Raw genomic sequence first — 24545 nt, forward strand, 5'->3', positions numbered from 1 at the left:
TGTCATTCATTTTTTTCTTTATTCACATCTGCCACCGGCTGCTCAGTTCATCTTTCATCAAAGCCCGTCGCCTGCCAATAATTAATCAAAATTCATGACAAAAAAACAATTAGAAATGCATCAATAGTACAAAGAAAACTCTTTACACAGAAAACATCAGGACGAGTGCAATGCAGCATTTCAATATAGGTTTCTGAAATAAAAAGCACTTTGTAAAACAAATAAAAATCATTATAATTCACAACCGAGATCAACGTTGAGCATGTCATGCAAATCCAGTGAGTGAAAGAGTCCAAACAAAGAGAAAATTATATGATAAGTAATTCAGGATTAAAACATGTTTATCTTTCAAAGAACATTTTCAGCAGTTTGAAAATGAAAAGGTTTTTACGCGGGTGTCCAGTGGCTGGCAGCTACAGGAGCACATGATGATGACGACAAAATGAAAACAACATGATATGAAATACTGACTGAATCTGAAGTGTTCAGGAAAGATGTCTTAAAAAGAAAGTGTAAAACCCGACAGGGAGAAGTGGCTTTAAAGCTGGACAGACTGGTCTTCTGTCAGCTCATCTGGAGTTACTGAAATAAAACCATTATGACAGTCATGATTAGAACTGATAAATGTTGATGAATGTTTTACTGTGTCAGAAAAAAAATAATGGAAACTCACATGATTTAAAAACAGTTCTAACAAATGTGTTGCGTGGTATAAAGAAAGCAGACTTTGGCCTAGTCTAGCAGAACACTGAATTCTACCACAGGAAGTACATTTTGGGAAATATGTTCTCTTTCTGAAAGTGAGATGCAAAGATCGACTCTCATGTCTATGCGTTAAGTACAGTCTGACTAACTAGTATATGGCTGAACTGTATGGGGATGCAAAAATTGATTATTTGACTGTCTATTCCTTTTTGTTTGATATATGGTCATAAAGTCAGCGTTTTGATCATAGCTCAGTAACTAAATCATACTGCACCGCTGAGTGTCTCTCCTGCCGGGCCGCTCAGACCGAGTTTACACGAGTTTCTGTTCTAGCTGTGCGCATTCCTACGACAGGCATGTAGTTCTTGGAGGAACTGACGCCACAGGTGAAAGTATTGGAGCTGCCAAAAGAAAAGAGTCACACTTCATAATCATGTAACAGTGACTGGTACCAATAGGTTGGTTCAAGCTTGTTCAATGATGAAACTAACTCTATCACTCAAGCTGACTCCGCTGTTAAAGACCAGACCAAATACACCCCATCTGAAACGGACTCAACTGGTCGACATCGCATCTCGTTTGTTAAACTCAAAGTGTTGAGTAGTGACACCACTTTACTTCCCTTACACATGTAAATGGCTCTGTCTACATTTCTGTTACTGCACGCGTCAACAAACTAGATACATCATGTTAACCAATGAGCCTCTGAGGTGTTGCTGTGTGTATTTTACAGTTTTAAAATGAGCTACACTAGTGGATTTCACTATTATACCAATGTAAGCTAAACACATCCTGGCTCTCACTCCGTCCCAAACACAAATGACAATAGTGTCAATCTTTTTAACTCAGTGTCAGAAAAAAGTTAACAAATATATTTCCCAAAATTCCTGCTCTAATTAAACCGTAAAATCAATAAAATCTTCTCGGGCTAGTCATTTTCAAAGGCAGATAATGAAAACGTATTCGTGTCTCACGCTTCTGGGGGCGAATGATGGATCAGTCCTTTGATTGAAATCACCCCTCATCAACTTCATCAAGACTGTTTATAAGACTCAACAGCTTTGTGTTACTGTACGACAACAAAGACTTATCTTGCTACAGAGAGAGTGAACAACACAAAGCTAACGCTGCGATGCTCTACAGTCAAAACAGTCGACGAACAGCAGCAAGCCCCTCAAGTTCGTAAAACCGTTTAAGAAACAGAAAGTAGACCTGAAACTAGACCAGATAAAGCAGAGGTCTGATCCATTGTCACCAAGGTTAACAAAGGCACAACAGTCCTGAGGTACAGCAGCCGTCAAAACCATAGTTTCAAATAAAATCTCTCTCAACAGATTTCTGCCAAGAAAATCACCTAAAAGTGTGGACATACCAAAGAGTGGGGCGCTCAGAAATGTGTGTCCGAGTGTAACCTGGAAGAAGGCGCACATGTTTCTGAACAACATGCGAGGGTGAAAATGGCTGGGCAGAAATCTGGAGTGAACCTCGCTTCACCGGAGTCCAACAAGAGAGAGCGCAAAAAGAGATTTACTAGCACAAGGCTCCGCACGTGTCATGCTACCCTGTCAGTGCTACTGAAGAACAGAACAGATTAGTGGACATGGAGATGATAAACTGGCGAGATGAAAAGCTCAGATACGTTCAGCACTTCATCTCCTTGGTTATGGTTTTTGAAATTTGTGCAATGTGAACCCATTTTCCCTGAACATGTTTAATGATCAAATCCAAATGTATAAACACACATAAAACTTAAAAGGAGAGGATCAGATTTTTTTTTTTCCATATATGTACATCTCAACAGTTACTGGTCACTAATCATTCTTCCAGTCGATCCTGGCTATGAAGAGATCTTTCTGTAGCACAACTAAATTGACAACAAATTTTATAACTTTCCAAAACCGACTGTCCAAAATGCGAGATTTTCTCTCAAGCTTTCCTTTTCCATTCTTTACTACTTCCATCACTTTTCTCATGTATGACATAGTGCAACATCCCCGTTTTTACAATTCATTGTTCCTCGCCACTCTGCAACAGCAGGCTGTTCATCCAACCCTCAAGTGTAGCTATTTAGAACGACTCTAAACGTCCATATAAACGTTTGCCTTCAGATGTGATCAGATGACACAAATGACCTACATAGTGAGCCCTTTAAACCATGTACCACGATGACATGATGTAAGATCAGGGCAACACCCCAGCAGTGAACCTATCCACTTGAGCTGAACTTTTAAATGGAGATTTGCAAAGAAAAAGTACCGGGGAATTCAGCCTCCATTTCCTACAGTTTAGTCGCACTGGTAAAAGATCTCTTCATGGACTGAGAGTAATAGTTACAGTGACCAACAACTCTTAGTGTACATATTGTATATAAATATTGCATTATAGAGTAACACTGACTAAAAAAAATTCTGATCCATCCTCTTGACCCAAAGCTGTAAGATCTAAAACTGATTCTTTGTCAAATTATCAGCCAAGAAGCAGCTCGGTGCCATTTCTGTCAGAACAAATCAAGTGCTGTGTTTATCTCACGATGCACATCCACCTGACCTAAAGAACCTTCCTGTGCTTGGATCTGTAAAGAATAGCAGCCCAAAAAAAAGACAAATAAAAACATATTGCTTCCTCTACATGGGACAGCTGCACTGTCAAAGCAAGGACTCCTAAGGGAATTAAAAATAAAGGAAGAACAGAGGAAGGAAGAATCCGTTACCAACCCCACGTTTTCAGCCAGTTACATTTCAACAGCTACAAAGCCCTCCAACTATCCCTTTTTGATACAATGGCTGAAAACATGTCCCTTCCTGAATGTGACAGATTAAGTCAATATGGAAGATTAAAAATCCAGAGAAAAGCTGGAGCAGCACAGACAACAATTAAATCCAGGGCATGGACAATCAAAGAAGATTCAAGAAAAAAAAATTAATGTGTCACCCCTGAATTGAACAGAGATATTTGGCACTTTATTGTACTGAGTCCAGACATGTGGATGGATGGAAGCAGGAGGAGGGTCTGAAGTCACATTGAGAGGGTTCAGACGATGGCGTTGGTGCCTCGGAGGCCGACCCCACGGGCAAACTGCTCCAGCAGGCCGGAGATGGCGCCAGAGGGGCTCGACGCTGAAGACTTGAGGCCCACGGTGGAGCTGTAGGCTGCCAGGAAGACTTCCCGCACTGCCTCCAGACGGGCCTGGCGCTCCGAGGGGAAGGGAAACCTAGAGAGGAAAGAGGAGGGGGAGGAAACAAGAGTGTGCTAGATGAGAAGACAGAAGGGTAAAGCTCGCAAAAAAGTGTTTTAAATTATAGTAATGATTAGACACAAGAATTCTAGATCAGTGCTCACACACAATCATCATCATCCATTTCCAACTGTCGGGGTCTCTCCCTTGGAGAGATGAATAGATCTTATTTGCCTTCTCTGACTCTGAAGTGATACAGACGGGACACTCAGTTTGGCAGTCAGATCAAGCAGAAATTAAAATGGGTCCCCTGCTGGGAGCAGAGAGGAGAACGACTCGTAAGAAGAACCCAATGGAGAAATTCCGCTCTCTTGATTCTCCTCATCTCCTGCTCGGTTCCACAGAGGAAACTGGAGCAGTGACAAACACTATAGTATTTCCGACTGGAAACCGCCGCTGCTGAGCTATATTTATTTTTTACATGAACACAGAACATAAACAAAGGTTTTCCTTATATTTGTTTTATACTGACCAAGACATGTACTAAGTGGGATGTGCCTTGTTTCTGTAAAACACTATTTTTAAATTACCACAAAATACAGTATAAGAGGGTTTTTTGTGCTGCTGGATTTTGTGATCTATTGGCTAACATATATATATATACAGGGAATATAACTTTAACATGATGAGATTCAGGCACTTATGGAAAGAGTTCCATCACTCTGGAGAGAAAGGAAACTGTATTCGCTCTAATATGGGACAATATTCTGTCTTATATTTCCGCACTAAACAATCATGTGTTCACTCATTACAACACTCAAGTGTTTTTACGTCTGTCTACAGTGAGTCTTTCAGATTTAATGAGCCGTAAATGTGTTTGGTTAGTTCAGGTGAACCAGCAGGAGTCTCTGAAAGCTGCTTTAACATGTTCTCCTGCCACAGTGAAATAAACCCATTTCTCCAGATGTCTTTACTTTAGAATGAACCAGGGAGAAAATCTGAGAACAAAATATAGATAACTAAAGATGAAGCGCTGAGACTGAAGTGTGAAAAATGATTCAGAGGAATGGACTCACTACAGCAAGTCAGTCAACTGACAGTGAATACAGCTCGTCCAGCTCAACAAATATTCTGATAAACAGACAAATGCTGACACACGGTCAGATGGTTTCTGGGAGGATGAGAAGAAATTCACCAATGTCCCTTTGCATGATGCTAAGTGCTAATTCACAAACACGTGAAGGATTACTTCTTCTACAGGACACTGTTTAACTTTTCTTCTTCAAGCTAATGTCTGAGTGCACTGTGAAAACACCAACCTGTGTTGTGCTTTAGCAGAGATTGGAATAATGTCACAGCACGTACGCACCTCAAAATCCCAGGAAAAACCCTTGTACATGCCAATACTGCACACATGCAGCTGCCATTAACACTGCTGGTCATTATGCATCCGATTTCAAAATTCATAACACTTCAATAAAACAAAGCAGCGTTACTTACATTCTCCCACTGGCTCCGTCATCTCTAAAACTGAAGGGCAGAGGGGAGTCATAGGGAGCAGCCACGGCTGACGAGGTGGAGGAGGTGGAGGCCAGTTGTGGAGGGAAGGGCGCGTGGTCATGGATGCTTCCACAACCAGAAACTATCTGCCAACTGCCATACTCTGTAGAGAGCGACGAACCTGACCGAGTGTACTCTGCTGCTAACCTGAGAAACAAAGAGAGACAGAAAAACTGAACATAATCCCACCAAAAAAAGTAAAAAATAAATTTACCATGGTTCATGCTAGTGTTCTGTTAAATTTCAATACATTTTTAGTTTTATTCGCGATTTTTTCACCTTAATTACTGAAGCAAGTATGACTGTTAAGTTTTGTGTTTTGAAAGAAAGCAAAAGAGAGTAAAAAAAGAAAGAAAGAAAGAAAATAAGAAAGAAAGAAAAAAGGAATTCAGCATGTTGGGCACCATCCATGTTTATATCCATCTCTGGTGCACGTTATCTGGATAATTAGCTGGTTTAAGACATTATATTAGCTTGCTGCCTCCATCATCATCATCAGTGAGAGTTTTAGGTTTTTATTGCCTTAACAATCGTCATAAAACCTCAATAATATAATAAAAGAGAGCACCCTTCATAAACCACAAAATGCAGGCAGCACAGTATTATGGAGGTTATGTCTCTGCTATGTTGCTCTGTTGGTTTGTCGACCTGCTTATGACTAAATGAAGATGCTGCAAAGTTGAAGCTCTGTGCCTCCGGTGATCATCCAAAATTTACACTGCTCAAGTGTGTGTATAAAATGAACATGTCACGCAAACTTAAATGCCTGACGAAGTTGCATCGGCTCCGGCTCCCTCACCTTCTCCCTGGGACAGCCAATGGGCTGCTGCCGGTTCGCGTGACAGCATGATCTGATTGGTTGGAGGAGGAGGAGCTGGAAGACCTGGCCTCATTAAGTGGATGAGAGAGGTGCTCCTCCAGAGGGTGCTGCTTATTCCAAACAACCATCTGAGGAGAGGAGGTGGGGCCTTTTCTCCTGAGGAGAGAGGAGAATGCATCATCAACAGAGGAGGAGCATATGCAGTACTAACAGTTTGTGATGTAAATGATTGATCAAGTGCTGATGAAATGAAGGAAAGAAAACAGCAGACTTTAAAGACTGAAGTTATTTTTGACAAACCTGAAGCAGCAATAAAGTAAAGTTGAACGTGACTCAATTCCAATGACCTGTCATCCTGTAATACACTGTTGTACGTGATGTTGATTCAGTGACCACCAGGAGCAGCCCTCACTGTACTGCAACCTTGTCCAACTTTAAAATGCAAGTTTCTCTGCTGCCTTAAAAAGTTCTATGAAGTTATGAATGAAGTTGAAGTTAATATTTATATAGTAGTTAAATAATATATTTTGGCAAGTGTCAGTATTATCGCAAACTAGAGGCAAAGACTGACCTGATGCAAACGTCTTTGCATTTTTTTTTCTCAGCCTTTGAAGCTGATAGAAACATTACATGAAAAACAGTTGAGCTAAATCATTTGTTTTTTTATAGTAAATCATTGCCTTTGACCTAATATTCACCATTTAAAATTTAGAATTTTTTTAAATTACAAATAAATAAACAGATGAAAATGTTGACAAATGTGCTTGTTTTCAAGACAAAGATTTACAAAAACATTTTTTTAAATTTCATGTTTCTTTCTGCTTTTGAGCGTGAAAATTTGTTTTTCTCAGGATTTATGAAGTTGTTTCTTAGAGAACGTCTCAGGTCTTAACTGGTTAATATTAACTTTGGCCCAATCCCATTTCACCCCTTGGCCCTACCCCCTAGCCCTCCCCTTCGTTTTGCGCGTTCATGTGTAGTGGCAGGCTGTCCCAATACCTGGGGTACCCAGAATGCCTTGTGAATCACCGGCAAGCTGGGAGAGAGACCCACAAATGTAGTATTTTCTCCATTAATGTTTTTAAAATTACGATAATGATTGTAATATCATTTCAAAGTATTATGGTCACTTTTTCACAAATACCTTAAAACAAAAGATCGCGACCACACTAGCGATCATTTTCTGCATGATAGTCCCGTATTTTCACATAATTTCTTGTCGCACCCCCCTCTTTGAAGAAACACGATGCACTTGATTGAACCCGCGAATAGCAGCGATGTTACTGAACTGAACTGCTCCTTTAATAACAAAGCATCCTGGCAGGGTTGCCTACAGACAACTGCTAGCAAACTAAAGCTGTGTGCTTTTGATTCATACGTGAAATAATACAGAACATCCAAGCTTTTCATTTTCAAATGTCATTGATTCACCTGCATTAGCACAGATGTTATTAGGATATTATAGGTTTGTCATTTTAGTAACTGCAAACAATAACATTGGTTTATTTAAGCTCTCAAAAATGTTATTACAATGACATCCCTGACAAAAGTGTCTTGTCTTTTTACATCAACAAATACTGATGAAATGTCGGGTTTTCGTGACGACTATTGATGATGTAATGGCTTCCTGAAGGGCTTCCCCAATTCGTAGGGGAATATTTCAACCACTATCCCTTGTGACTCCATTTTAAGTGGAAAGATAACCCTCGAAAAAGAGGGGTAGGTGTAGGGCCAAGGGGTGAAATGGGATTGGGCCTCTGTCTTATTTGTACTATTATGAAAAGAAACAACCATTGTTTGGGCAGCTATGACAGGGGCCAGAGCGGATCATCCTCTAACCAGAGGGGTCGGTGGTTCGATCCCAGTCTTTCGCATTCCGCCTACTAAAATGTCCTTGAGCAAGATACTGAACCCCACATTACTCCTGATGGCTGATGGCGGTTGTGACATTCTATTGCCATGTGTGAGCTGACGTATAGAGAGCTGTGGTCACATGTGGTCAGATCACTTCAGACAGATGTTGACTACAGGACCTTAGATGGAGTTATCTAGTATGTTGTTGATGAAAATATAAACAATGTACTAATGATAAAATATTCACAATCAAATTTCCTCAAAGTGGGTGTCTGTGTATGCATGTGCATTTATGTGATACTGACCAGTTGGAGGCCTGGGGCTGGCTGGAGAACAGGTCCACAGCGTCGTTGTTGAGGCTGCCGCTCACCTCCTCAGTAATGAGGGAGAACTCACTGCTGAGACTGGTCACACTGCCACGATCCCTCGTCTCTGTAGCAAACCACACAGCAGAGCTCTGTTAGTTCTGCTTCAACCTTTAAAACCTGAATTCAGAAATGTTTTAGATCTGCTTTAAAGTTAGCACATCTGATGCAGATGTGTGTTTACGTTACAACAATAAAAGATGTTGCCTCATAGAAAATGGTTCTCAACATTTAAACTTCCATCAAATGCTCTTTCCCAGAGTATTCTGGTAATTGTGTGTGAGGGTCATGATCACTGAGTTTTCCTTCATCATTCCAACACAAACTTGGTATATAACAGACTTCATAAGATGCTGTTTACACCTGTGAAACTGATAGTGTTACATAAAGCAGTGAACCAATCACTGTACTGAACTATACAGAAGGTTTGTTGCCCACAGACATAAGGTTGGTGATGCAAGATGTTTTGAATCCAAGCCTCACAATTCTAAAGACATGAAAGGGTTGTTATCACCCAGAGTCTCGTTGCTTTGTGTCTACCCCGACACTGTGCGCTCGCAGCACTCACAACCTTTGTTATTCCTCATTGCATCAGACCAGAAGCAAGTGGCAGGGGCTGCTGATACTCTCACAAGTACGTCACCAAAACAAATTATCAAATGTGCTCTATCGAGTTGTAACACATGTAAGTAGGTCATGAGGAAAACGTGGGGAAAATGTTTTCCACTGTAACTATCCTGATGTAATGTTTTCCTGTAAAATCCAAGACATTAGATCCTAAACTCAAGACACATTCTTAAATTATTATCAAACTGTATTTTGTATTAGTTACTGATAATATTATCTTCAACAAGTGAGCTGTAGCCAATCCCAGCTGACATTGGGCGAGGAGCGGGGCACACTCTGGACAGGTCGACAGCATATCACAGGGCCAACATACTGAGCCAAACAACCATTTGCACTCGCATTCACAATTTAGAGTCTCCAATTAAACCTAACCGCAATCTGTATAAGTTTAGAGAACCCACAAGGACACAAAGAGAACATGAAAACATACTTGTATACATATATGTATATATAATACATTCAGTAGAGGTGAATCTGAACGCTAAATGAGCTACATCCATTATAGGTCTGTGAGAGGTGCCTGTACAGTCACATAGAGAGGGAGGCTCAGATGAGACACACTGACTTACTTAACTGGCAGAGATCCTCCACAGTGAATTCACTGTCTTTGAAGTGAGAGTTCTTCCTTCTGTCAGAAAAAGAATATGTGATGAAGTAACATCAGATCAAAACAACAGAGAGAATCTGGTTATTCACTTTAAGAGTGAACACATTACACAACTAAAGCAAGGGAAAAAGTGAGAGAGGGAGTGAGAAAGAAAGAGAGAGAAAGAAAGAAAGAAAGAAAGAAAGAAAGAAAGAAAGAAAGAAAGAAAGAAGGCAGTACACACCTCTGTTTCTTAACAGCAGAGAACTTCTCTGAGACAATGTGCTTCAAAAAATTGAAGCAAAAGAAGAAAATCTGAGGGGGAGAGAGAGAGGACACGATTTAAACAGGGCAGTAAACACTTAGTTTATTTACTGGTCACAGTTGTGAAGAGACAAACAGAAGGTTAAACTTGATTTAGCTTCATTCTGCTCTACTGAGACTTCTCTGCATTTACATGTTATTTCTGCTGCTTCTGATAGATTTCTCCCTCTGTAGGAGAGAGATTAGTGATAGTGTTTATCTAAATTAACTTAGTGAAGTGTCACTTTGAGCATGACTGACAACATACTGGGTTTTATTCTTTTATACTGTATAAATGCATGGTACAATAATTTTAAGGATCCCCTAAATGTGCTTGTGACCAAGATATGTGTGAGCAGGACATCTAACAGATGAAAACACCGGTCATTATATTTGTGGTTTCTGAACTTAAATTTCTTGTTACTTAGAGGACAACATGTAAGACCCATACACAGCGTCTGGGATAAACTACAATCAGCAGATGATAATGGCTCTGCTGTTGTGTGCAATTTGGTGCAGATCCAAATAAAAATCCAGATCTAGTGAATTCTGGGGACTGTTGGGCCTTGGCGGAGGTATGCGCTCTCACACCCTGTTCAGACCTGATATTAAAATGCGTCTTGAGCGATCCGATGAGTGGCCAGCGCTAAGTGCATGTGTTCAAACCTGGCATAAAAATGTGTCCTGAATGTGTCTCCTGTGAACATCGGATCGGATCTCACTTCCCAGCTCTTCATGCAAATGAACACGTATGTGTTAAGACCAAATTATGTTGTTTTGACCCAGTCTGAATGAGGCTGAATGAAACTGTCGATTTCATTTGCAGATGCCATTGTTAAAGTCTTTCCATCATTACCTTTCAGAACAAATCCATGTTTGTTCTCAAGCATTTCAGCCTCAAAAATATAAAGGAATTGTATTTAGCAGTCGTTTCATCAGTTGGAATCTGAGTCGACACATCACAGAAGCTATATCATCATCATCACCACTACAGTAAAATCAAACTTACCTCCTCCCCTTTGGAGAGTCGATCTGGCAGCATGTGACTGGAAATAGAAAGAGAACATAGGACTTCAATAAATAGCAGCTGACTCTTATTTCTGTCAACAAACTATTCAACAAAGCCCTGTATTGTGAAAGCTAAGACACATCTTATTAAATCTTTGAAGTTGAATTAAAATCCTACAAGTGGCATTAAAATACATTTTTACCATTAACTTTTGATAAAAGAAGTGTTTTGTATTGTAAAAGTCCAAACAAAATTTTTAAACGCTCACTGAAACCATCCCTCCAGGGTAAACAATCCATTGTTTCTCCTTAAGAAATTTTCAAATGTAATTTTCACTGTATTGACGAGCATTAACAAAATTTGGTTACAGGTGTTTGGGAGGAGGGGACACTGATACATTTACATGGACAACATCTGATATTAAACTGGTTAAGCCAACAGCCTGAATAAGACTCTGTTGACAGCATTTTCTGATAACCTTAACCTGAGAAAGGTCATACTCGGAATAGGCAAAAATACAAATATATTAGAATATTCTGACTGTAGTCGCATTATGTAGACATGTATATGTCTTAATCACATTATAACGTGTTATTGGAGTGATCAACTTTGGATGTACTGACGCAAATAATTATAATATCAGATTATGCTCAGTAACATGTGGAATATTCAACTAGCAACTCATGTAAACACCAGAATTAAAATAATAATGTGTTGTCCCACACACTTGTCTTCTGCTTGGCCAATGTCCTAAGGGTTTGGACAAGCCTGCTGATGTATAATTGCATAGGCTAGCTGACAGTGAACGGACCTGTTCTGCTTCTGATGAGCTCTAATTGGAGATATCGTGCTAGTAATTATGAATGGAGTACCCCAAGAGGGTGTGTGTGTCTGTGTGTGTGTGTGTTGTTGCTTGCGTGAGTGTGTGCGTGCGTGCGAGGGAGAAAGAAAGACAAAGAGAGAGGATAGAGAATGTGGTCAAAAGCAAAGTCACATTTGTCTCATCTCATGTTGCTCCCAGTGCTTCATTAACCAGTCACTCTTCAATTATACAAACACAGCGTGTCTAAAACAAGATGGCACCAAGATGTTTGCAAATGCAACTCTAAAGTATTCATGCCAGCTTATGCCCTTTGAGTTACGGCTTGCAGGGAAGTCATGAAATGATGATGGGGATTAGGTAAATTATTGTCTTTACCCGAAGAGGAACCAGTCGTAACTGATGGTCAGATACAGGATCTCAGCTGGCTCCAGGCTGGCATGCGCCGCACCGTCCTGTGACATGACAAAAAGTGAGTCACACAACTGTCAAATATCCCATGGTTAAAAATACTAGAGCAGTGCCCGTTCTAAACTTGACTGTTAGCTTGTCCAGAGCTACTTCAGAATTATTCCTGGTCATTAGTGAGTCCTCCTCAAACAGTTCTACAATATACTGTCACTTTTTATTGTTTGTGTGCTGGAGGTTGCGTACAGAGCTTTTTTATAAACAGTCAATATTTTTCATAAAATGAAACTGAATTATTTATTTTCACGTGTGTGGCTCATATATAAGTGCGATATCGTGAAATAAAAAAATAGAAAAATTAAAATTATCTACTGACCACTGCTGTAGTTTAGCACATAGAAGAACTCAGTCCGCCAAGTGACTGTCAGCACACTGCCACCCCCCCAGCCACGCACTGACAGCTACAGAGCGCTGGTCACGTGTTTATTCAATTTGTATAAATATTGAACGTATCGCGTGTCCAAATCACACCAAAATCTGCGCTGCACTTCCTCTGGCAATTTAAATTGTAAATGCAAAGCGTAAAGCTGGTTAGATTAACAATTCACAAGATATGCATTCCACATACATTTGTGGAATTAGTATGTAAGATATATAGATGTATATGCCCCAGAGTCTAATTATACATGACATATTATGCAGCTACGGACACCAAAACTGGATTTCTCATTCTGTTTGAAAAGCTCTTGAGAAGTGCAGCCCACAACATTAGAAGCTTCCGGTATTAACCATGTTGGAGAAAAAGGCTGCACATTTATGAAATGTCAGTTTGATTTTTAATAAAAGGTGCTGAATACAGAAGAATGTAATTAAAGTGCGTGTTTGAAATGAAATGAACGAGAAGGGGCGCTGGGGCCAGGGCAGATGGATTCACCACGGGATTACTCAACTCACCAATGAGTGTTGGAGGAGCTAAATGAGCTCTTGAGGAGAGACACCAGGGGAAGATAAAGGAGACTGATAAAGAGCAAAAGGAGGAGAAGGAGGACTTACTGCCCACAGGGAGAGCCTGAGAAGGGACACAAACAGAGGAGTCCTGTCCCAGCCTGATATACAGTGCACCAGGAGGCCGCTCTGATCTGGAACAACATACAAAATCACCTTCAGCCACAGGATCATACAAGGATTGGGAATGTGAACCAGTCTGTTTGAAGTGAACATCGCTACTTCCGGTAGCAGACATTTAGGTTAAAAACTGTATAAATGATGCAGTTTTGAGTCGAATTGAAATGTTGGGGCTTACGGACACTTGAATGACACCACAGGAGCAGTATGGAGAATTTTATGATTTTTTTCTGTTGTTTTTCTATGTTTGAAGTTTCAGCATTTCGACAAGGGTGTGATGTCAATTTTAATTAAAAGTTACAAATTACAAGTCTGCAAGCACCCATACAGACACTATGGGGATGCCAGTGTGCAACCCAACATCTGAGTCTGGACTGTCTGCACTGTATACTGAAGGGTCGGGATCCTAGTCCCACAAACGCCACCTACCATCATTGTTGATGAAGTGGAGCAGCAGCTTCAGGTAGTTCTGGGTCTGCTCCACCAGGTCCCACGACTGATCAACAAAAACACACACACACACACACACAGTTCAGAATAAATATGCTGTTGGTAAAACTGAAGAATGACAGCAGTGAAGAGAGTTTTAACCCTTCATGAGACAATGTTCCCCTGAAAAACACTATCATCTGCACCAGCACGATCCACTTCTTTGTTTAACCTGATGAAATATTCAATATCTGAGCCTTTAATGGTTGCACCAATATTTGAAACACATGTAAAAAATCCAGCCTAACTTTCATTTGTGTTTCTTAAAGTTAAGGTAGAGCGTGTGGGTTTCAACAATGCTTCAGAGTGTGGTTACACTGTAAATATTTCAGAAGGTGTGCAGTGCAAATGCTCATGAATTATGACAAAAGCACTTTGTAGGTTGGACAACAGATGGCACTGACACATTACAAATGAGAGGAGAGGAGAGGAGAAAGGTCACCTGGTATTGAGTCCAGTCAATATTCAAGTTCTGAGTAAAGCACACAGGGATTGTCAAAGGAGCATCCACATAGTCCTGTCAAAAGAGACAAAGTGAAATCAGAATGGTACAACAGAGCCAAGTTGACTTACAGAGCTTTCAATGATTCTTCAATTATCTTTCCACTAATAGTTTAAACGATTGAATACTAATTACCTGACAATGGGGGAAATGAGGACATGTAGTATTTGTTCATGTAGTTTATTCTAGTAATCGGCTGCACCACTAGGTGTGCTTTCTTTACAGAGCGGCTCAAATCTAAAGCTGTTCTATGCTGTTTGCTGTGGCAGTCGCGTTGATGAACACTGCAGCATGAAGTTGTGAAAACTCTACAGAGGTGGCAGCTGTCCAGTTTAGCGAGCTAACTGAGTCTTGTGATAATACTAAACTGGACTGGATTAAATCTGGTTTTACTGATTAAATTGGTGTGATGATGTTTGTGCTTCCCCAGGACATGTGTCCTAGCTGTTTCCAGCTGCATCATATAAATAAAGTACACAAATGATCTTTTATAAAACCAGATAAACTAGAGACGAAGGATATGTTCTATGATTGTTTAAATTATTGCATGTTCTCGAGTAAAGCCTAAATAACCACTGCAAGTCACAATTTATTAACAATTAACTGACTATTGATTGATATGGATTAAGGAAACTCCCACATGACCACCGAATAAACTGATTGTACCTGATTCCAGTTGAACACCAGACCTTCGGCTGTATAGTCTCTGTCTTTGTAGTCCTTAAAAAACTCACACCCTTAATAAAGACAAGATGAAAAAAGTCAGTTATCATATGGTCACAGATTAAACTCCAAAGTCATGTCTCAAAATGACAGACGACGATAAGAAACGCATAACAACATGTGCTTTCCCTCACATGTCTGTGTCTAAGACTCAACTTCACTGGTTTTCACACACAGTGGAGAATATTTTATGGTGGGGAAACTAATCACAGCGCATTTAAATTTTATGAGGATGACAGTGATGGTTGCATAATATCGACAATTTTCTTTTATGTGTTTTTGTGCAGGTTTTTGCCTTCGCCAATGAGACTCTGTTTTGTATTTTGTTTATCTATCCGCAGGATGACGCAAGAACTGCCAGGCAGATTACCACAAAATATGGTGGAAGAATGTGTTAAATTTGGTGTTAATCCGTATCAGGGGTTGATCAAGGAATATTTTTCACTTTATCCAACATTGCCACATAGGGCATTTTTCAACCTTTTCTCAGAGAATAATTCATGATCTTGAGGGGTAGGATTAGAAGAAAAAAAAATTCACAAATATGTAGATATATTTGAGTTTGTTCAATTTGGGGCAGATCCCATCTAGTTAATTTAAATGAGGTTTCATAAGGTGACTGTTGTTCCATGATACTTATCTGCAGATGCATACGCTGATACAAATATAGCTGCAATTTGCTGATGAGCAAATGTATGTATCTGTCTCTAGTGGAGTGGCTGAGAAAGTCAGTTATTTACCTGGATAAGGCACAGAGAGCAAGGTGAAGTCTGCATAGCGTTGAGCCTTGTCTGCCTTCTCAGATGAGGTCACACTGCACAGACAGGAAGACACAAGCATTTCTCCACATGGTCCAGCATATATTTATGCACACATGTAAATAGACACTGCAGTGCAATAAAGTGCAGAGTAAAAAAAGGAAGGAATTTAATACTTGGTCCTTCCACAGCAAGAACTACAAACAAGCTCTTTCCGCATTCATAGGCACATGGTATAGAGATAAGCCAAAATGTCGTCTGGACCTGAAATACCTACAAAAGGTATCACTGCTTGTTGTTTGTGTGGACAAATGGTCGACTTGATAAAAGACCTTGACCCAGATATCGGCCATCTACCTCGGAAGCCCCAAAATATTGATCATCTTCCCCAGGGGCTAATTCGTCATCAGTAGATAGAACTAGTGGATCTGAGATTGCTTCAGCTCAGACGTGTTCTCCAGATGTCTGTTGTTACATCACTGATCATTCTGTATTGAGCATCTTCTGAGACTTTGTTTTGCGAGGCATGTTTCACATCAGCAGATGCTCATTACATTTAGCTGATGCTTTTATCCAAAGCAACTTAGAGTAAGTGCATCAACCATGAGGGAACAAACCCAGAACAACAAGAATCAAGTAAGTACAATTTGCTTCAAAAAGGCCAAACTAAAAGTAGTACATGTAAATGCCCTATAGGTGCAACTAAACAGAATTATTCTTTTTTTCTTTTTTTATCCCTGTGAATAGTAAACTTGAAAGTTAAAGTATCTCTAACTCACACCTCCAGTCTGACTAGCCTCCAGGTTTGATTAATTCCTGACTGTTAGCTTTTGTTGACGTCATTAGCCGAAGGTTCACATACATTTTACAACCTACATGTTAATGTTTGAATGATGTATTTAATATGAACAAGAACTGTACAATGATTTGTGTTACTAGTTAAAAGTAGATAGTGTTTGATCATACTTATATATCACATAAGGATATGACCACATCTTAAGGACATGTATATACTACTGCATTTTCTTGTTTTAAGCCTGTTTCCTGCCTCACTGACATACCTCTTGAATGAAGCTTCTAACACCAACACAAAAATGAAAAAAACAAAAAAGAGGAAGTAAATATCTCCCGGTGAAAAAGCGACATACAGCGACATACACGTAGAAGACACCTATGACAATTTCAAGAGAGTTTGTGGTGATAAGTGCTGACACCATTATCTGTGTTTTGTCAAGAAAATCACGTGATCTCCGTAGTTAATTAATACGTTACTTTCTGCCTCTGTCTGCTACACCCAGCTGAATAATGCGGAGAACCTCTCGCTGTGTTGTGCATGTGTGACAAGCATCAGGTCATGTCTGTATTAAAATACCCATCACACACAGGAGGAGGAAACAACTAAATCCCAAGTCTCTCTAGGGTAGAAATTAAAACCAGCTCATTGCACAAGTGCCCTCTCCCGATTTAGTTAATCTGCTTAATCTAATCCGAGTCAGTAGCAGTGCTGTGTTTTAACCTCATAATTGCAAAATAAGCAACACCCTGTTTATCCATGAAAGAATTACATAGGTTATTATAAAGATCAATTCCACGTGTGGATTATTAGAAAAGAGCTGCAGCTGAACCGTGCTGCTCACACAGGCAGTGTAGACACTCTAATCTGTTAACATCATCATTTTTCTTTAAAGTTCAGTGAGTGCGTGTTGTTTTCCCAAAGTCGGTGAGTAATAGTGTTAAATAATCCTGATTACAATTTTGACCAAAATAATCGTAATCATGATTTTTGCCATAATCAAGCAGCCCTAGCCAGTAGTCAGATTCCTTCCCCGTGGTTTCTTGCTACACAGAGCAGTTCAAACAGTGACCTAAATAACAGCCAGAGTGTGAATGCTGTTCCTTACTTTAGGCCAAACTTAACCTTCTTGTTCTCCACCATCAGGTCACAGATGTAACGAATCGAGAGGTAACGGAGCAGCTTAATGTCGTGGCCTCGGACCTTGTCAAAGAGCTGCGAGTCTCCGTTCCTGAGGACAACAACAACAAAAGTGTAGGAAAATTGAGATAAGAAAACTATTGGCAGAAAAAGGTACATTCCTTGGTTGATGTCTTTATTTTAAGATAATTTTTTAAGTTTACTTTGTGTCATGCATGGATAAAGAATTTGTTCTACATCTCTTTTCATGCACCTTCACTGGGGTCAGTCGTTTGCTTGTTTATTTTACTGCCATCACAAGTAATCAGTGTCACACTCAGAACAAACTAGATTCTGGTGTTCACTGTTTACTAATCTTATTAGAGTAATCAGATTACCTGACGGCACTGTCATCCTCTGGAACCTCTTCTGACTCTGTCCACGTGTCATCAGTGCCCCCTGCAACACACACATGTATACAAGGTGAACAGGAGGTTCACCTCCACATACATACATACATATTGTTATATCAAGTTGTGAACATTCTATATACAACACATTAGCAAAAGAGTTCATATGTTAATAAAACCTGTTCATGTATCAATAATTTTTGGAACGAGGAACACCAGAAAGGGTTTCTATCCTTCCGATCATCTCTCTCCTAGATGTGAGCTAATCACTAATTGAGTGACAGGACCCGATTGTCTTTGCGTCGGGGATGTGGAACCTAAGGATAAGGATCTGAGCGTCAGGTTTACAGTGAAAAAGAATCATACTCATACAGAAAGATGAGTTGGCTTTATCCCAGAATCAGAGATTAAAGCTTGAGAAAACCGATGTTAATTGTTGTATGCTTACCTAAACTAACTGTGTCTTGGCCTAAACTGTAGTACTGCATGAAATCCTGTTACAAAATGTCACCATGAGCTTTGAAACCCTGACAAAATCCTGTAGCAATCCGGTGTGGCTGTTTGTCATAGTCAAGGGGTGTGACAAGTTTGACATTATGTCCAGCACCATCTTTTTTTAAACCAGAACCACATTTAGAGGAGCAGGGGGTGGGGCCTGACTGACTGCATGCAGACGCTACACCCCCACATGCCACTGTAATCTGCACCTACTGGATGGTACTAGGTGTCCATCTATCCAAGCCCCTATTCATACAATGCTTTATCGTCTATTTGACTCTAAACTTAAAATAACTATAAAATAAAACTATAAACGTCTTAGGAAAATGTTAACTGACGTTATAAATCAAGTGAGGAGTAAAGTCGTTCTCTCAGACTTCTATAGAAAAATAATTATTTTTACAACTAGTGGCGTCGCCCTCTGCTGGTCTTTTGAGAGAATACAGGTTTCAGGCACCTCCACATTGGTTTAACTTTCTAGACCCAGAGTCTACATCAATGTTTTGATACAGTCTGTGATTCAGACCCTGATTTATGTTCATGTTAATGTTTTTGAATCTACAGCAAATGAAAGTTAATACATGAGACAAACAAAGAGGTTTGGTGCAGATGGAAAGATCTATAGATAGATTTTCGGGTAAAATTTCAATACGTTTGGATGGACACTTGTGAATATACTTGGTTTCTGTTATTGGTTACAGTATGTGTTTGTAACAAGAGATATTTCGCAATACTAAGAGGAACATTAAGTCCTAATAGGAAACGTTTGACAGGTGTCTGACAATTGCTGTAACTATTCTCAGGTCAGAGAACACACAGGGAACTGAAACATCCATGGAAAAATAAGCCAGCCACAACTTCCCATGTTTTTGCTAAAATTGGGTTTGTGTGCATGTGTGTCTGTGTGTGTCAGTCTGTGTGTGCATCTGTGTATTTATTGTACCCGAGAAGATGTAGTTGTAGCCCGTGCGTCCATACAACTCCCCCCAGCCTGCCAGAGTGGACGACCGGCAAATATGCTGCAATAAGGAAGAGACAATACAAGATCAGAAAGTGTAGTTTTACTGCTCACTCCATCATGCAATAATGTATATCCTGTCACCTGTCCCACCACAAGGTAAAAAGTAGGAAGTGGTGGCCACAGAAAAAAGTTTCACTTTGACTCACTAAGGTATTTCTCAAGAGAACTTAAAAAACCCCCACAAAGAATAAGGCAACTGGTGTGACTGATACGTGTGTAACTTTAAGCCAGAACTGGACAGAAAACCGCTCTGATTCATAGAAGTTTTTGTGTTTGCAATGTTAAATAAGGTCTTACAGCTCTCTGACTCAAATACACACTGCTTTGTGATTCACTGATTTGTTCAGGTCCTTTAACACAGATGATAGCTTTATTCTTCAGGTTCAGTGATACACCATTAACATTCGGAACAAACACACGTTTCATGTTTAAAAAATGATTTGAATGATCATCCCATCAATCGGTTCATTGGGGAAAAATAAATATTAACCCCAATAAAATGTTGTGATTATGCACTTAATATGTACAGCAGCTCCGAAAGGTGAGTAAAAATGGAAAATGATTTGCTGTCATCTGTGAAAATATGTGAAATATATTTTGGTTATTTTTGTAATACTCCTTTTGACCACAAGAGGCTTAAGTGCCCAGTCATTGATTGGTTTTCTTTCAGGTAATTTCTAATTTCTCTATGTACTCTAAACACAAGGAACATATATCGTGTTTTATCAAAGTTTACAGTCACATCTTTCTTCTGACTGGAAATGGGTTTTTCTCATGTAGAAACTGAAGAAGCTTGTCATGCAACATGTCAGCTTTTCTAAAGGGGAAATATTAGTATAGGTACTATTAAAGCCCTGAGGAGAGAGTGTAGTTTACTGTTGTGTAGCAGTACCTTGCCGTTGTAGAGGATGACGGGGCAGACAAACCTTCCTCTGCAGCGAGCCAGCTTACTCCGGTTCACTAGGTCTTGCAGCTTACTGATCTGCAATGTGCTCTCAAACCTGGACACACAAAGCACCACGTTATCCATTAGACAGCCTACTCAAATTTGAATTTAGCCTGTTATAGAGACAATGTAATAAAAAAGCACTTGACATCAACAATCGGTGTTCACTACACACTAACTATAGTAACAGCTGACACCACTGTTCTTATCTACAGATGTAGGTTACAGTTAAGTGGGACATGAAGCCTTGGCCACAAATCAAGATTTAACAACCATTAATAGTTGGACGGAATGAGTGTATTCAGTGGATGTTACTAGATCTAATTTGGCCATGAACATTTGAATGATCATATCATCAATTAAAAAAGTTTCAGTGAACATTTAACAGACAAAAGACGCATTTGTGCCTGATTGACAATGAATGATACACATCAATCAATGATTAGCAGAAGACTGTGCAGGATTTTTACCCCCGTACTTTTCTACCCTCTATAAACAATCATTCATTGCACAATGGACATAAATAATCATTGTATACCTTCTTCTATACCTACTCAATATAGGAGCTTTTAATTATTATTAATTTTCATTATAAAAGATCTAATTTATAATTTCTCCATACATACAATGATGTCTTCATGTTGCTTGTTTTGTCCGACTAACAAACAAAAAACTAAAAAGGTATTTAAATCACTGTGTGACAAAAAAAGAAATTCAAGGCAACCAATCGCCACATTTGAGAGACACCGGAGAATATTATACGTTATTGAATTTAAAATTAAAACAATTATTCAGTCAGTTGCTGGTTATTTTTCAGTCGACCTATTAATCACTCATTAATTGACAATTCAATGCAGCTCTAACTTTTGAATAGTTTTTGCATTCAAGTGATAAAGAACCATCAGTTTTCTAAGTCAGTGGATGAGCCAAAAATGTATTCAATAATTGTTTGAAAACATTGCTCTTTAGTGCTTCAACTGGCACCATGTTGTTTGTGTCTTTTGCATGTTGTTTTGAGTGACAGCATTTGTTAGTCTTGCATCTGTTGCTGTTCTTGTTTTAAGCCTTTTTTTGAAGAATGATTCTGCTGAAGTTTTGAGTGTGTGTTTTTATGACTCCAGAAGCTTTTCATTTTATACTTCATGTATTCTGGTCAGTGGCTAATTCGAAATGTTGGAAACTAATTATTTGTCGAGCTGTCTTTAATGGCAACAGATTTTCTGGGATTGTTTTCCTACTACTGTCTTTTGAGCAGCATCCATCATTTTACATCCAAACCACCGCATGTGAGTGACGTTGACCCACATCTAGAAATTAAATATGACTGTGTATTATGAGGCTGGTGGTGGTGTCTATATTTTGCCCCCTTTTTGTTTTTCCTGACTGCAATGTTTTCCTATTTCAGTTGACAACGTGCACTTGTGTGACAGAACTGTCAGTTCAGCTCTCTGCTCTCTTGATGTGATCACAGGGACAGGAGATGAGTGCCCTTTGCTCTCTGCACCACAGTAAGGTGTGCATGATTACAGCAGAGACACAAACAAAAAAGAGGTAATAGGTAACTGAGTGGACTGGACTTTGTATCGGAAAACAATGAATTGGCAAAATAGTGGAGAGGTACCTGTTGCTCTCGACATCTGTGGATTCATACTCCAGGAAAACTATCTGTCGGGGGTAATGTCCGCACACTTCACCATTGGCGTTATGGATGATACTGTACTTGTAATCTCTGGCAAATAACTCCAGACAACGCCTCTCTATCGCCTCTACCTGAAGAAAGACAACAACAAACATGTCAGTGGTTTGAAAAGAAGCCCCAAATTACAATGAGCAAACAGGAAGTTATCAGTCATCAAAAACATCTAAACAGAATTAACACATGCTGCTACAAGTTCTGTGCCAGATGTTGGCATAGTTACCAGTAAAGTGAACTGATCTAGCTGGCCCATTTAATATCCTAATGTTGAATTGAAGATGTATGAAGTAATTGATTTCTTGTTAATTGAACAACAGCATTTTGATAATACAAAGTACTCTGAGAGGTGCTGTAAAAATACACAAGACTATATATGAAGACTATATATTGTAAAAATGTAACACTGACAGAATCTCATTCATTTCAGATATGAACGCACACAGTAAAGGTTCAGGAAGCAGCATCAACTACTCATGGTGAGAAGTTGAAAGCAGTATCTATTCTGTTGGGGGTGTAACAATTCCTCAAATCCACGTTTTGGTACAGACTTGGTTGTTGTTTGTTTGTTTGTTTTTTTGTTTTGCTGACTAGGTTCTGCCCACAGGTAAATCCTCAGGGTTTTTGAGCTATTTCAACTCCCCAAACTTTATCGTGACACATGCAGTTTGGTTTAATATGTAAAAAATATATATATTTAATTGTGCTTGTCCTGAACTTTAACTAGAATAAGGATGTGTGGTTTGCATGAGTTGTAGTCTGAAATGTAAATAAGTTTTGTTACACTGGTAAAAAAGGGACATGCAAACATTCTGAAGGGCCATTGCGCTAATCTGAAAAAAGGGAACACACCCCCCATCCCCCTCACGCTAGTGTAAATTGACACATTAATGCAGATATTTTCCTGTAAACTAGTTTAAGCAGTGATTTGATTTTGTGCCTTGAGGTATGAACCTTTATTAAATATCTCAAATCATTATGAGTTGACATTATGTTAAGTTCAAAATTCAAAAAGGAAATTTTGCAAACTCCCAGTCACAATGTAAACGTTACTTTGGACAGTGTCACGTGATGAGAGTCATAGGGATTTGCTTTGCATCCGTTTTTAAATCTTTTATTAATGTAGGATATCGGATTTCATTTGGTCAAACTTTAGCAACTACTGGGCTACTCATATTTATGTAGCCACAATAACAATACAACTTGTATTTTCGCAGAGGTGCAGCTCAGTCAAAGAGCTGCACCTTCGAGTTGCAGTTTTGCGGTTCTGTCGCCCTGTACCGTGATATGTGCCTGTGGACGTTTGTATCGCGGTTTCGGTTTGAGGGTTATTACAGTCCTAGTGTCAACACATGGAAACACGGACATCATTGAAATATAGTGCAGCTTGTGTGTACTGATGAGCACAGACTTACCCGAGGAGTGACTTCCTTAGCTCTGTACTGCGTCTTGGAAAACAAATCTATCAAATCCGCTATTTCCTCGCTCTTTCTGACCGACAGCCCGGAGCCCGTGAAGCCGCCGGCCGGGGAGGACGAGGCAGCCATCATAGCGCCTCGACCCGCGGGGGTGGCCTCTAGCCGAACTCGACCTCCTTCAAACACCGCAGAACCTTGTCCTTTGGTTCGGGAAGACCGACCAGGCCATCCCTTCCCAGTCAGCTTCTTCCTGACTGCCCGATTGAGGGGGCCGGAGCCGGGGACTCTTCCTGAATTCAGGGCACCGGCGAGCGGCTACACTCTCCACACAGAAGCCGCTGCCAGCCCGCACAGGCAGCCACTCGCACCGCGGAGTTAGCACTGCTAGCTAACACAATGCTTCAGCTGCCCAGGCTCAGTTAGCTCCGTTTCCACTGACACGAAACCCTCAAAAACTCATGAGACACAATTTCAGACCTTTGTAGTCCTCCACCACATGATCCCTGTTGGTCTGACACAAGGTGAAGTGATGTCCGGCTCCACGCAGCAGCTAACCGGACCGCAGTTCGTCAGCTGCGGTCAGGAAAGCTCCGGGATCCCTCCCGGCCTGCTCACGTTTCCTCAATGTCACGTCTCCATGTCTCCTTGGTAACCACGAGCACAGCAGCGAACAGATTGAAGTTGTGCAGAAGTCAGTCCAGAGGCCGAGAGACCTGCGGCTGGTGTTGGAGTGAAGGACGAGAGCCAGAGAACTGTGTTGCAATCAGTTTACTCCAGCCTGTCGGTGCAGCAGTAAACAGGAAGTGAACACAACCACG

The 24545-nt window shown here is 40.1% G+C and overlaps 1 protein-coding gene across 1 annotated transcript; it reads right to left on the bottom strand.

The window, feature by feature from the left end:
• On the bottom strand, positions 1-24545 carry mtmr14 (myotubularin related protein 14). Its single transcript, XM_034584339.1, has 19 exons — positions 23725-24545; positions 22238-22386; positions 20563-20671; positions 19593-19668; positions 18140-18200; positions 17731-17853; positions 15812-15885; positions 15015-15085; positions 14289-14363; positions 13787-13853; positions 13286-13371; positions 12203-12279; positions 11005-11041; positions 9937-10007; positions 9676-9734; positions 8420-8546; positions 6240-6416; positions 5381-5587; positions 1-3916 (listed from the first exon to the last, which is right to left on the bottom strand). Exons 1-19 carry the CDS (start codon positions 23857-23859, stop codon positions 3736-3738), a joined length of 1962 nt encoding a protein of 653 aa, XP_034440230.1. The 5' UTR covers positions 23860-24545; the 3' UTR covers positions 1-3735.

Source organism: Hippoglossus hippoglossus, chromosome 5 (assembly GCF_009819705.1).
Source record: "Hippoglossus hippoglossus isolate fHipHip1 chromosome 5, fHipHip1.pri, whole genome shotgun sequence".
NCBI lineage: Eukaryota > Metazoa > Chordata > Actinopteri > Pleuronectiformes > Pleuronectidae > Hippoglossus > Hippoglossus hippoglossus.